General features: G+C 36.9%; 1 protein-coding gene across 1 annotated transcript in view; it reads right to left on the reverse strand.

The window, feature by feature from the left end:
• The window catches only part of LOC150090910 (serine/threonine-protein kinase DCLK1-like), a 482,386-nt gene that overhangs the window by 176,241 nt on the left and 291,174 nt on the right, over positions 1-14,971 (reverse strand). Inside the window, exons 13-14 of the mRNA XM_090377039.1 lie at positions 10,745-10,878; positions 3,854-3,931 (exon numbers count right to left, since the gene is read on the reverse strand). Of these exons, the coding sequence (XP_090233165.1) occupies positions 3,854-3,931; positions 10,745-10,878 (212 nt within the window). The remainder of the gene's footprint in view (positions 1-3,853; positions 3,932-10,744; positions 10,879-14,971) is intronic.

The following is a 14,971-nucleotide window of genomic DNA, read 5'->3' on the forward strand; positions in this document are numbered from 1 at the left end:
TAGTTTCTGCAGGCAGCTAGATCTGTTTACATAAGCCTAGATCTGTTTACATTATCCATTATTAAATCCAGAAAATTGACAGTATTAGTCAGTGGTATCAGAGTATTCTTTATTCAAAGTTCTGGGTCAAGGTGTAGTGCATGTCATTTGCAGAAATGCATGGCAATAGCTTTTTGCACAGATATTCAGTGGGTCAATATCTAGTTGAAATGCAGAAATGCAGTTGAAATTTAACATTGACAAATGCAAGGTACTGCATACAGTTAGCAGTAATCCCAGATTAATGTACCAACTCTGTAGTACTACTCTCAGGGTAGTGGAAAATGAAAAAGACATGAGGTTAATTGTGTAGTCAGATATGAAGTTCTCTGAGCAATGCAGATGGGCTCGTGTTTCATCTATGGTATATAGGAACTTTGCTAGCAGGGTTAAAGTAATTACCCCATTGTATAAGGCTATGGTTAAGCCCATCTTGAGTACTTCATACATCTGGAGGCCTCATTCCAGATAATTTACATCCTTCAGGCAGGATGTAGATTATCTGGAATGGGTACAGAGAAAGACAATGTGATTGACGAAGAGAAACAAAAATGTGGCCTCACCAAGACAGGCTTCAGTTCTGAAAACTGCAGCATCTGGAGATGAGGCATCTGCAAATTGATCTGATTGAGGTGTTTTGGGCTTTCAATGGATTTGACAATCTTAAAGCTGACAACCTTCCTCTTGCTCAGACTACACATGGGGGGGGCATAAATTCAAATTGAGGAAGACTAGATACAAGACAGTCTGTGGAGGTTTTCCTTCTGCTGGCAATTGGTTGATTGGTGGAGCAAACTTCCAAATATTATTAGCCATACAGTGCAAGGAAGCCTGAGGCTTATGCTGCACCAGGCAAAAAAAAAAAAAAAAAAAAACTTTCTGAGTTATCCTGTGTGTGTGTGTGTGTGTGTGTGTGTGTGTGTGTGTGTGTGTGTGTGTGTGTGTGTGTGTGTGTGTGTGTGTGTGTGTGTGTGTGTGTGTGTGTGAGAGAGAGAGAGAGAGAGAGAGAGAGAGAGAGAGAGGAAAGGAATCACCAAGAAGAACAATGATGATATTATTGTGGAAGTGGATAGTTTGAATAAATTCAAGGAAGAACTAGAAAAATCATTGGAGGAGATGGACAGGTGAGGCGGGAGGTCCACCCCCTTATGGCCAATGCTTTATAAGCTTGCTTTCCTGACTCGCTTGTTCTGACTTGAATCAATCACAAGCCAAACTAGAAAGGGAAAATAGTCATATGAAGGGCTTGAAACACCAATAAAAATTCCAATACAAACTTTCAATTTTGAGATGTGGTGGGGGAGATTATGCCTGGCTGATTTATGAGATGAGTGTTAAAGCTTTCTGTAAATTATGCAGAGAGGTGTAAGAAATAAAGTTAATAACATTTTCAACAAAATTTGAAGCTGCTTTCTTGTGTAGTGGTTCTGATAATTGGAAGATGGCTTTAGAATAATTTAATAAACATGAAAAATCCAGCTGCCATAGAAAATGTTGGATGACGATACAGGGTATACATAAATTATGGATTAAGTTATGCTTTCATTTTATAACGAACACTGGTAATCGCAGTTTTAAACTGCGATTACCAGTGTTCGTTAGAAGTAGATAAATATAAAAAGTTTTGTTACATTATTAAAGAACTTCTACAAGTGCACCATAAGTGGCCCTTAAAACATCTAAATAATGTTTGCACTCATGGCATACACTTTCCAACATTTGTGGGGTAACATTAGCAATTGCACGTAATGTTTATGCAAATTATTTTTATCAGCAACAATTGTTTGGAAAATCCAAGTCTTTTATGTTATCATATAGAAAAAAATCCAGTAGAATAATGTCTGGTGATCTAGGGGTAACTTGCATTTGATTTGTCCCCGCCAATCAATTTGGAAATGCTGCGTTGGGAGTTTCAAGAACACTATCTGTAGTTGGCATGAGGCTTCTCTCAGTGATTTCATTGGTGATTATGCGAAAGCAGTTATAATGTTTACCATTATCTCATTAGAAATTGTTGGTCTATCATTGCTCCTTCCCTTTTCCACTGTTCCAGTTTCCAAGAATTTTCTCATCCACAACTTAACTTCAATTCAAGTGGATTCTTTCCATATTTCATTCTGAATGACTGCTGAACACTAACAGGAGATTTGCAAGCCAAACAATACATTGTGCCTTCTATGTCATGCATATCATCTTCACTGAACAGCTACTACAGCACTCCTAGTGGCTTATACAATAAACAAAACACACCAGCACAGAAACTATATGTGTACACATGCTTACCTATAAAAAGGAAATGGATTTTAGATTCTCCATTAAAAATAATAGCATACTACAATCAGGGTAATTATATATGGACAGTGTACTTTTGTCAAAACAGATATTAATGTTTCCATTGAATTATCAGAAATGAAAAAGAATGAAATGGGCAAATGTAGGGTTGTACCCTTGAGAACATTTTCTTCTCTTTGGTACCTAGTATATCTGAGGATTAAACATAAGAAGGCACAGAGACAACACAAGCAGGTTTAGAATGCTGTTAGATTTGAAACTGGCAGGTTTCTCAGGGCCAAGAACATTTTTATATAGTGATTTTTTGCAAAATATGTTTATCCCATGATATTACCAATGAGATGACTGAATAATATCTCATTAATTTTGAAAAAAAAAAAAAAAAAAAATAGTACAAAAATAAAAGACAACATATATTAAGCAATTATGGTCAATTAAATAGCAAACTTAAAGTGAACGAAGTTTGTATTTGTGAATTAAGATCTTGAAAGTCAAAAATTGTTTAACAGATTTTTCAGCACTAACTCTCATATTTATAAATAATGAAGCTATAAATACTTCTCTGCAAGGCCAAAATTTGTCATTTCAGCAAGTACGTAAGAAACTCAATTTTTTAATTCAATCATTTAAGAGGTTTTAAGAAAGATTTGAAGATAAAATAATTAACAGTTGCATAAGAAAGTAAAGGCCTTAGTCTCAATGAGCTTGAATCACCATGTCAGAGAAGGATTCTGCCCCCAACAACAACAACAACAAAAAACACGTCTCTTGAATTTTAATTTGAATGCCCCAAAATATTGAAATATTTATTCTGATCTGATCAAAACTACTGTTTCACGTATTAATTCAAATAGAAAAATCAAATGACCAAATCCCTAAGTGGAACACTTCAACATATGAAATTAAGACAATTCCCATGACATCTGCAGAGATATGCTGCTGAAATTTTCAAAGAACAAAAATATAGCAGTCCATAATTTTGAAGATCTGATTCACTTAATGAAAATGAGAAACATAATTCTGAAATACTGACCAAAATGGCACTACTTATCAGACTAGTACTTATCATACTAATAACAACACGTAATGTTAAAAGATCTTTTCTAGTCTCAGGAGACTGAAAAATTCTTTAATATCAACAAAAAATTCTGTAATATCAACACAGGGCAACATTAAGATCATCATAGCACTAATAAAACATAAGTTAATTCCAGTTTGTTTGTATATGTTTAGTGATAATATACTGAAAATAACAATCAATAAGAATTATAAAATGCTACAGTTATTCACTCAATTATATTTATATGGATCTTATTCTTAGGCCACATTCAGAGAAACTCAGGTTATGTGACAGATGTAGGTGGCTGCAGCAGTGAACCAGAATATCATACCTCACCCCTCCTCCCCCAAATAATGAGATAGGGAGAGAGATACAGACAGACAGAGTGTGCATGCAAAATAATTTCAATAACTTAAAACAGGAAGGTAGGAAAAGTTATTAAATGCCAAATATAAAACTTACCTAACAAAGGGAGGGAAGCCACACAGAAGGATATAGGTAATTACTCCTGCTGCCCAAATATCAACTTTCAAGCCATACCTATTGTTATATAAAAATGTCATGTCACAAGCAGAAGAATAAAACAAATAATGTATAGTATGCACACACACACACACACACACACACACACACACACACACACACACACACACACACACACACACACACACACACCAAACAATATCTTAGAGCACAAAAGAAAGGAAGGGATTTAGACATCCCTTAATTCCCTTTGTGTTTCAAAGTGAAAAACTCATATTTTTAATTAGAAAAAAGAATAACAAAGCTGGTCCTTAAGGCTGGTCAGAGGCATTGCCATGTATGAAAAATTAGGGGTTGCTACCTTGGGAGTTTAAAACACTGATGGAACTGATTTTCAGGTGACACTTGTGAGTCAGGTGGATCAAATTTCAGTGGAATCCGGTTGTTCTTTGACAACCAAATCCTCTGTATCTTCACAATGGTGGGAGTATTAGTAACCTTGGGTATAAACTCCGAAATGCTATACACAGTTTACTGGAGATGTGAACTACCATAAGCAGGGATCAAGGGGCCATACCACACAGACAAATGTCACCTCTGCATTACCGGGCAATACCAAGTAGTAGTTGACTCTCATCAACTGGTGTGATACCATCACTTTCTTTATTGGGGATTCAAAGTGGCAAAACCTTTCTTTAGTCTCCAGGCAAAGCTCCAGCAATTCCCCATTCCCTTCCATCATGCAGTATCATTGGTCTTTTGAGGTTATTATGGGCATCGTGGTAAGATCCAATCTTCCTTACATTTCTAAAACAGTAATCACAGAAGAGCCACTAAATAGTCAACCAGACCAAACCTATTGGTAACTCTCTTGGAGGCATCCACATCAGCTAGTGTATAATCTTGCTGCCTCTACTCTGCCAGATGGAAGTCCATGTAGCGTGTACAGAGGAGACATTGGGAACGCCATGTTATATCAAGGAGGTATGTTTATTCTTGCTCTGATACATCATACCTAAAAATTTCATTACTTAATACACTCCCCCCCCCATTTTACTTTAGTACTGAATATGTCATGAATACTCAAACTAATAGTAGTAGTAGTAGTAGTAGTGGCATGTGATGCAAGAAAGCAAATGTATGAGCTTATGCAGCATCAGCCAAAAAAAAAATCACACCATTCCCTCCAAATGCCTGTCCAGTTCCTCCTTAAATTTATTCAACCTATCAACTTCCACAACGACAGATGGAAGTTTGTTCCAGCAATTAACCACCCGCTGGCTAAAGGCATATTTCCGCACATCCAATCTACATCTGTCTTTTCTTAATTTGAATTTATGCCTCCTTAGGTTCGTAATCTGAACAAGTGGAAGAATCCCATCAGAATTCAGCGTGCTGAACCCATTCAAGGCCTTATACACCTCAATCAGATCACCGCGCAGGTGCCTAGTCTCCAGCCACTGCAATTTGCAGAACTTAAGCCTCTCTTGATAAGAGGATCCCTTCATTCCCCTCACTAATTTTGTTGCCCTTCTCTGTACACGCTCAAGTAAATCTACATCCTTCCTAAAATGAGGCCTCCAGACCTGTATGCAGTACTCAAGGCGTGGCCTGACCACTGCCTTATACAGAGGGATAATCACCTCCTTTTCCCTGCTAGCAAAATTCCTATATATCATTGACAAAACCCCATGACCTGCCCTGGCAGCCTGTCTGCATTGCTCAGAAAACTTCATATCTGCCTGCACAATTACTCCCAGGTCTTTTTCATTTTCTACCACCTTAAGTGTAGTACCACACAGTTGGTACGTTTCTCTGGGGTTACTTCTACCCATATGCAGTACTTTGCATTTGTCAAGGTTAAACTTCAGTTGCCACTTCTTAGCCCGAAAGTTCTCATTAAATAATAATTTAATTTGAAGTCTGCTAAATCCCATGTACTTTTTCTGACAGAATCTCATTTATTGGTTGATTCAATTACTGCTCATCTCAGATGCCCAAATTATTCGCTGTATGATTCCTTTCGCCTCAAAGGTGGTACTTGTGCATATGTCCGTTCTGATATTCCCTGAAATTACTTTTGTAGGGATGACTACAACTCAGCTCACTACAACTGAAATAAGTCTAAACAAGATTTTGAACAGGGCAGATTAGAAAACTTGTTTCTTGTCCAAACCACAGTTGAACATTCTGGTTTCTTGCCAAAGCTCTTGGCTGGAACTTTTGCCCATTATACTCACAATTCTGTTAAACCTGATGGTTCTATTGCTGACTCAGCTAAAGATAAAGCTGACCTATTAGCATCCTGCTTTTCTTCAAACTCCAGTACTGACAATCTAGGAAAACTACCTCCATCCATTCATTGCTAGTACATTCCACTCAATGCCTCCTGTGGACTTCCGTCAAAAGGATATCAGAAGGATTTTCAATAACCATACCAAGAGAGCTCCAAGACCTGATGGTATTTCTCCACTTGTTTTCGAAATGTGTGCTCCTAAGCTTGCTCCAGTTCTGTCTTACCTCATTATGCCTTCTTATTCCATTTGTGTTTTTCTATCTGCTTGAAAATTTGCTCGTGTCAAGCCAGTTGCTAAAAAGGCTGATAAATCCTTCCCATCCAATTATCATCATGTGGCACTTAACTCTTTCCAAAGAAATGAAGAAATCTATTAACCAGCAACTCCTAAGCTATCTTGAAACCATCTATCTGATCAATGACTGCCAATATGAATTCCATCAGTTTCAATCTATTGGTGATTTTTTGGTTATGTTACCTATCTAGAGACAAATTCAATGGAAAAGTTTAGTGAAACTCTAGCAGTTGCTCTTGACATTTCTAAAGCTTTTGATCATGTTTGGCATAAAGGTTTTCTAAACAAGCTTACATCTCACAGACTGGTGGCTGTGTTTTTCAATTGGGTATCTAATTTTCTCTCTTACTGCTAACTGCAGTATACTGCTATCTTCTAAAATCTCCACTAATTTTTGTGTTCCCCAAGGTTCAGTTCTTTCACTCATTCTTTTTGTCTTGTATATTAATCACCTTCTTCCACTTACTTAAAATCCTATTCAACATTTTGTTTATTATAGTACGATTCATGCCACATTCCACTTTGTGAAATGTTGCCTCGGCACAAACACCATCAACTTCTTGAATATCCACCACCAATTACTTAAATGATCTTCAGGTAATTCTGCAATGGGACCAAGATAACTTAGTTTAATTTTATCCATCTAAAACACAGTCCTGTCTTATATCTCACAGAAAGGATAAGAGATACTGCTCCTATTCATATTTTTGATGACACTCATTCTAAACAAGATAATATATATGAGGGATTACCTCAATCAGATCACCTCGCAGGTGCCTAGATTCTGCAAAAGTTCCCTTCTTTGCACCTGTTACAGGATATCTGCTTAGAAATTTGCTCATGTCCATCATAAATTGAGGCATCCAGATGTGTATACAGTACACAAAAAGCAACATTCTTGGTCAGAGACTTCTCATAATCTGCCTTGGCTTGCCTAATCCCCTTTGTGACTTGATGATTACAGATGAGTTTTTATCTACCAATAGGCTTCTGTATCACCTGATAATTTATATGCATCTCATGCATTTTTCTTCTCTGCCACTCATCTCATAAATTTATCTGACATCCAATTTAGTCTAAGCTTGGAATGGTACTTCTTAGTTGGCATGATAAAGCCTAGTAGCTTCTTTGATTATTTTCCTAACTGTTTTCCATTTAGAATTTGCTTTTGGTAACATAATTAGATGGGTCTATTGCATAGGATTTAAAAACTGTCTGAGACCACCGTAGTCACCCTTACAAAAGCAAAAGCCCTTCCCTTTACACTTGACAGTAGTTATAGTTTAAGCAAATCCCACATCACTGCCACCCAGAGGATTTTTTACCTGCAGAATCTTAATGCATGTAGAATTGCTGTTGATAGATCAAAAGTAATGCTTCCTCTTGTTGCCTCTCTAACATGGTACTGTAGAAAACAGTCATCCAATAACTTAACAGAATTCTTGATAATGTGTGAGTAAACAAACTACAAGTTCTATTCAATATCTGGAAGGTTAAAACTTCCCCATTATAAGACATTCTGATTTACTAGCTCACTTATACCATATAATTTTTAAAGTTACATATAAAATGGGCCACCCTTTACCACATCCAACTGGATGATTGTTTTCAGATCTTGAAAATGACATCTTCTGCAGTATATTAGATTGGTAAAGGGAACAAAAGGATCGTCTTACCAAGAAAAGCTTCAGTTATGCAAATTGAAGTGTCTGGAGGGCAGGCATCTGAGAGTTGATGTGATTGAGATGTTTAAGGCTTTGAATGGATTTAGCAAGCTCAATACTGATGGTATTCTTCCTCTTGTTCAGACTACACACATGAGGGGACATAAATTCAAATTGATGAAGGATGGTTGCAGGATAGATGTCCATAAGTTTGCCTTCAGCCAGCAGGTGGTTGATTGCTAAAACAAACTTAAATCTGTTATTGTGGAAGTGGTAGTCTGAATAAATTCATGGACAAACTAGACAAATTATTGGAGGGGATAGACAGGTAATGAGGAAGGGTTTGTTTCATTAGTTGATGCTTTATAATATTGCTCTCTTGCCTCACTTTCCCCAAATACAAATTAATACTATTTTTTTCTGAATCCTAAAGAAGTAATGTTTAAATTATTTCCTACATGCAGTATATAAATCATTATGCCAAAATAGATGAGGTTAGTTAACATGATTTCCTCTTGACAAAATCATGTTGTCTGTCCTTCAGAACTACATTTCTATTTAATTATCGCTATACTGAACTGTTGAGAATTATTTCTATCAGTTTGTCTATCGCTGAAGTCAGACTGGCCTTTCTGTAGTTACTCACTTCACTCTTGCCCAAGCCTTTAAGTATTGTCAACCCAGTAGTAGACCTAACCATTGCCTTATACAATGCCATAATTGCCTCCTTATCTCTGCAAGCAAAATTCTTTTTTTTTTTTTATATATATATATTCTGTATATACCATCAAAGAAATTTATTCTAAATCCAACAAAGATGCCCTCATAATTAATTTTAATGGTTCAATTCAATCTCTTGCTGCCTTTCTCAAAATTACTGTTAGGGGAGCAGAAAATCCAGATTACCATATCAGCTGTGTGTTATTACATTCAGGGAAAAAGAGAATGAAAAAGACCTGGGGTAATTGTGCAATCAGATACAAAGTTCTCCGAACAATGCAGACAGGCTACCAGGACAGCTCATGGGGTTTTATCAATGGTATATACAGGATATATATATTTAAAAAAAAGAAGAAGAATTTTGCTTGCAGAGATAAGGAGGCAATTATCCCATTGTATAAGGCAATGGTTAGGACTACTACTGGGTACGTGCCATCAACTCCAGGAAACTTAGGCCACACCTTGAGTACTGCATCCAGGTCAGGCAGCCTCATTTTAGGAAGGACATGGATTTACTGAAACATGTGCAGATAAGAGCGTCGAAAAAAGTGGTGTTGCTTCACTTTTGCAAATTGCAGCATCTGGAAACTAGACCCCTGCAAGGAGATCTAACTGAGGTGTTTAAGGCCTTGAATGGATTCAATAAGTATATGTGGGGGGCACAAATTCAACTTGTCATTTGATACTACTACTGAGTACATGCCATCAACTCCAGGAAACTTAGATGTATTTAGACTGTTCAGTTTTTCTAATATAAACACTTTTTTAATGAATTTGTGAGCGATAACTCACATCTGATAAACATATTTCAAGGCATATTGAAAAATTATAAGTACTGCATATGTGTAGCAATAACCGAAGAGAAACGGTTATCTTCCCCGAGTGTAGTACCAAGAGTGTGGTACTACACTCAGAGAAGAAGAAAGTGAAAAGGACCTGGGGGTAATTGTGCAGTCAAATATGAAGTTCGCTGAGCAGTGCAGATGGGCTGCCAGGGCAGGTCATGGAGTCTTGTCAATGATATATAGGAATTTTGCTAGCAGGGTCAGGGAGGTGATTATCCCGTTATACAAGGCAATGGTCAGACCACACCTAGAGTACTATGTACAGTTCTGGAGGTGTCATTTTAGAAAGGATGTAGAGTTGCTAGAACAAGTACAAAGAAGGACAACAAGATTGGTGAGGGGACAAAGGGGGGCTCTTACCAAGAAAGGCTTAAGTTCTGCAAATTGCAGCAGCTGGACACTAGGCACCTGTGAGGTGACCTGACTGAGGTGTATAAGGCCTTGAATGGGTTGAGGCATGCTGAATTCTGATGGGATTCTTCCGACTGCTCAGATTACAAACCTGAAGGGGCATAAATTCAAATTGAGGAAAGATAGTTGTAGAACAGATGTGTGGAAATTTGCCTTTAGCCAGCGGGTAGTTGATTGGTGGAACAGGCGTTCATCTTTTGTTGTGGAAGCTATTAGCTTCCACAACAAAAGCTTAGATAAATTTAAGGCTGAGCTGGACAGGCATTTGGAACGAATGGAGGAGTGAAATGGGAGATTTTTTTTTTTTTGGCTGATGCTGCATAACCTTGCTTTCTTGCATCATATGCCTCTACTAATGCTAATAATGCTAATCACATTGATAAAATGCCTTCAATAACTACACATTCATTCGAGAACTTTCAAATATGGTAATTGTTCTGTTTGTTTCTGTGACGACTTGAATACAAGCAATGCAGTTAGCGATCCACCTGTTCAAATGAAAACCTTTTCCATTTAGGTTGTAGAATGAAATAATGTTTCTAATCTTCAGCTATGTTTTCCATCTTCACACTGCACTCTCAAATGACACATTCTTTACTAGTTTCAAGTTTAAATTATACAACTGAAATCTGTACTTACCCAGTTTCTGCAAGAATTTCTGGGGCCACATAGGTTGGAGTGCCGCATACAGTAAACAAAGATTCTTTAACTTCTACAGCCAGTCCAAAATCTCCCAACTTTAAAGATTTGCTCCCATCTTCATGCTCAACAACCTTAAAAATATAATAATTAAAATAAATAATTTTTAAATCATCTGAATCTCTGTACGTAATTGATGTTTTGTGTAAGCTTTACTTCTTGGATATGAAAAATTGAACATGTGCTCAAGGTAGAGATAGCACCATTAGCCATATTCAACCTATGTCATTTTAAACAATTGGTATCACCAAAAGGCAAATCTGCCACTCATACCAGAACACCATCAGCATACAGCTATCACGACTAATCTCTCAACTGATGAGGCATGGCTCCGATTATCAAATATATGTCAATCTGTGAATAATGTATTGAAGCTAAATGAGCTGGATGCTCATTTAGATTCACTCAGTTCATAACCTTTATACATGTTTAGCTGGAAGCATTTTTTCATACATTGCTTGGCTCAATTAGATTTAATGTATTCTTCAGGAGTCTGCATACAGTGGCTAATAAAAACCACTTATCATCTGATGAGAGACCAGTACTCTCATCTGAGCAGTGCATTCAGAATAAACTGAATGTACTGACCAGTGCATTCAGTTTAAGCAAATGGTTGATTTGCTGAATTAAATCAATTTAACATGCTATATGGTCATAAGACTTGTCTGCTAATGCTGACTACTCATTTAACTCTAAAGAAATGCATGTACAAATAAAATACAAACTGGAAGAATGTTAGGAAAAACTGCTTAAAAAAAAAAAAAAAAAAACAGCAGCCATTATCAACCCACTGAAGGATGGAAGTCTCCTCAACAATTCACATTGAGAGAAATGTGACCATAATTTGCCACGCTGGTCGAGTGCGGGTTGGCAGATCGACCATATTTAGCAATCAAGGGCTTGAACCCCGGTCTACTCTAGGAGCGTGTGCTACTGCACTCCTGCTCCTGACCACTCGAAAACAAAAAACTGCTATACAATTATTAATGTTTTAAATAAAAAAAACATTAAAAAAATATTGTAATACTATGTTTTATTTTACTTACCAGCTGTGTAGAGTAGAACAGCTTAAAATTTTGCAGCGTTTCCATGATGACAACTGTGACAAAAGCTTATTTAGAGGCTGAAGAGCTGTCAAATATCTATTCTGGTAGTTCAGCAAATATTCTACTAGTATCTGATGATCGGGAGGCTCATGGTAAGGAAAATCCTGCCTACCTGGATTTTCAATATTCACAATACACACTATAATATTCACATCATTCTCTGGCGATACAGTGGCACTTCTCCAATCCAAAGGCATCTCCCTTGAGTCCAAAGATGCCCTCATAATTAAACCTCAGTGATTCAATGCACTCCTTTGCACTTTCTCACAAAACTACATGGTATATGCCATCAACTCCAGGATCCTTACTTGTAATTATGCTCAAAAGTTTCTAATAAACAATCATCTGAAATTACAACATCACTAATTTCATATGGCTCAGTCTCACTCATACAACCTTCTCAACATGAATGGGATTTCGTCAGTAAAGACAGATGCAAAGTACAGGAACTCCCTGATTTGCATAATACTCTACTTATGGAAATCCGACTTTACATAAGTTTTTGCTGGCCAGTGCAAATCTAAAAATATCATCGAAACGTATTTTGCCTCCCGTAGGAATAAATGAAGGTATCATAAAAATATTGTAATATGGACCCAATAACACATTATGGGGTGGGTTTTTTTTTTTTTTTTTTGTAATTCGTTCCAAGTCCATGAAAGTTAAAATTTCGCTATATTAATAAACTATTTATCTCTCTCTAAAAAGCCATATTTATAATGGAAATTGCACTACCCTTTCATCGTTATCATATGTTCTCGTTATAAGAATCAATTTTGAATGCCTTTGCAATATTTTTCTAAAGTACGTTTCTGGAGGTCACGACCATAAAACAATAAAAACAATTTGCACTTTCCAGTTTATTGGCTTTTCTGTTAGTGCATCTAATTATAAATGGGTAGTAAATTTGATTTTATTGCATTTGCGATAATACCGATAACTGCAATTGTGTGGATTTTTACGCTATTATGGTGAAATGTGTTCCTCTTCACTGAAATCTTCAATCATGTAAAAAACAAATTTTCAGAAACTTGTCTTCATTCCTATTTACCTATTACAATGATGAAGGTAAAGCAACCAACAATAAGTGCAAGTGGTGGTAGTGCCAGGAAATGAAACAAAATTGATTTAGAAATAAAGATGAAAATGATTAAGAAGTAAGAAGCAGGACAAAGTTTGTCATCTATTACAAGGGATTTAGGTCTTGCTGCTTCAACAGTGAATACTATTTTAAAGGACAGTGCACATATAAAAGAACATGTCAAAGGATCAACGCACTTAAGATCAACAGTGATCACAAAACAGCGCTCAGGTGCTATATTGAAGATGGAACAGCTGTTAATAATATGGATAGAAAATCAGATTCTGAAGCAAGTGCCCCTGAGTCTATGACCATTCACGCAAAAGCAACAAGTATTTATAAAAATATTAATGATAAGTATGGCGAATCCCAAACCAAGTTCGTGACAAGCAACAGGTGGTTTAATAGGGTCAAGCATCGCGCCGGTTTCTACAACATTAATGTATGCGGTGAAGTAGCCAGTGCCGATTGTGCAGTAGCAGAGAAATTTTGTGATGTGCTGGAAAAAATTATTAATGAAGTTGGCTATTCAATGCAGCAAATTTTTAACATTGACGAGACTGCTCTGTATTGGAAAAAAATGCCGGATCAAACATACATTGCCAAAGCCAAAGAGGAAAATAGAATGCCAGGTTTCAAGGTTTCAAACGATAGGGCCATGCTCTTACTTGGGGCTAATGCAGCGGGAGATTACAGATTAAACCACAGCTTGTGTACCATTCTGAAAATCCTTGTGCATTTAAGGGCATCACTAAAACCAACTTAGCCATGCATTTCCCTTTCTTGGTGATCCTCTCTCTCTCTCTCTCTCTCTCTCTCTCTCTCTCTCTCTCTCTCTCTCTCTCTCTCTCTCTCTCTCTCTCTCTCTCTCAGGGTAATTCAGAAATTTTTTTTTGGCTGGTGAAGCATAAGCCTCAAGCTTCCTTGTACCATATGGCTAATAATAATAATAATAATAATAATAATAATAATTTCCAATCGAACCAGAGCAAGGATAACAATATCTCTCTCTTTGAGGATTAGTTTAAATGCAGCTTCATTCTCGAGGTTGAAAAATATTATAAAGACAACGACATTCCTTTCAAAATTTTGTTTTTATTAGATAATGCTCCTGGACATCCTATGCATCTAGATGATTTCAATTCAAACGTGAGAGACGTATTTCTACCACCAAACATGACTTCACACATCCAACCTTTGGATCTGGATGTTATTTTGAATTTAAAAGCATACTATTTACGCACAACATTTGCTCAGGCATTGTCTGAAGTAGATGATGAGAAAAATTTTACGTTAAGAGACTTTTGGAAATATTACAATATTTACCACGCCATCTTAAACTGGGCGGAAATTACTAAAAGTTGTTTAAATGGCGCATGGAAGAAAATATGCTCACGGCATGTAAAAGGCTTCGAAGGATTTGAAAAAGACAAATTATATGAAGAGGTTACAGATAAGATTGTAAAGATTGCAGAGCTACTTCAGTTGGAGGTTGATGCAAAAGATGTGGAGGAGTTAATAGAGGAAGAAGAGTAGGAATTATCCAACAAAGAACTTACTGACTTGCAGGCAGCGATAGTGAAAGAAGAAAATGCTGCTGAAGCTCAAATGAACCAAATAAGGAGCCAAGAAGCTTCATCACCAGAGAGAGAAAAAGAGAGAGATGACAATGGCATTTCGTGAAATTGCATCGGCAAAGGCAAGGTTTGGGAGGATGGATCCTGACAGCGAACGATTCTTAAAAGTTAACAGATCAGTGAATGATATGATTGCTGCTACAAAGAAATCTATGAGGAAAAGAAAAAAGAACATGGATTAATATGTTCTTTCGTAAGATTGAGTGGCCGACACCTACTAAATCTCCACAGCCCTCAACCTCTGCAGCGCCATACTTATCAACTGAAGACGTCAATTCTGGCAATGATGCTTGAGAGGTAAAACTTACTGATGTAATGCCTGTCTCCTCTCTTTTTTTGTAAT

The sequence above is a fragment of the Mastigoproctus giganteus genome, chromosome 1 (genome assembly GCF_048544385.1).
Source record: "Mastigoproctus giganteus isolate SK-2022 chromosome 1, ASM4854438v1, whole genome shotgun sequence".
Lineage (NCBI taxonomy): Eukaryota > Metazoa > Arthropoda > Arachnida > Uropygi > Thelyphonidae > Mastigoproctus > Mastigoproctus giganteus.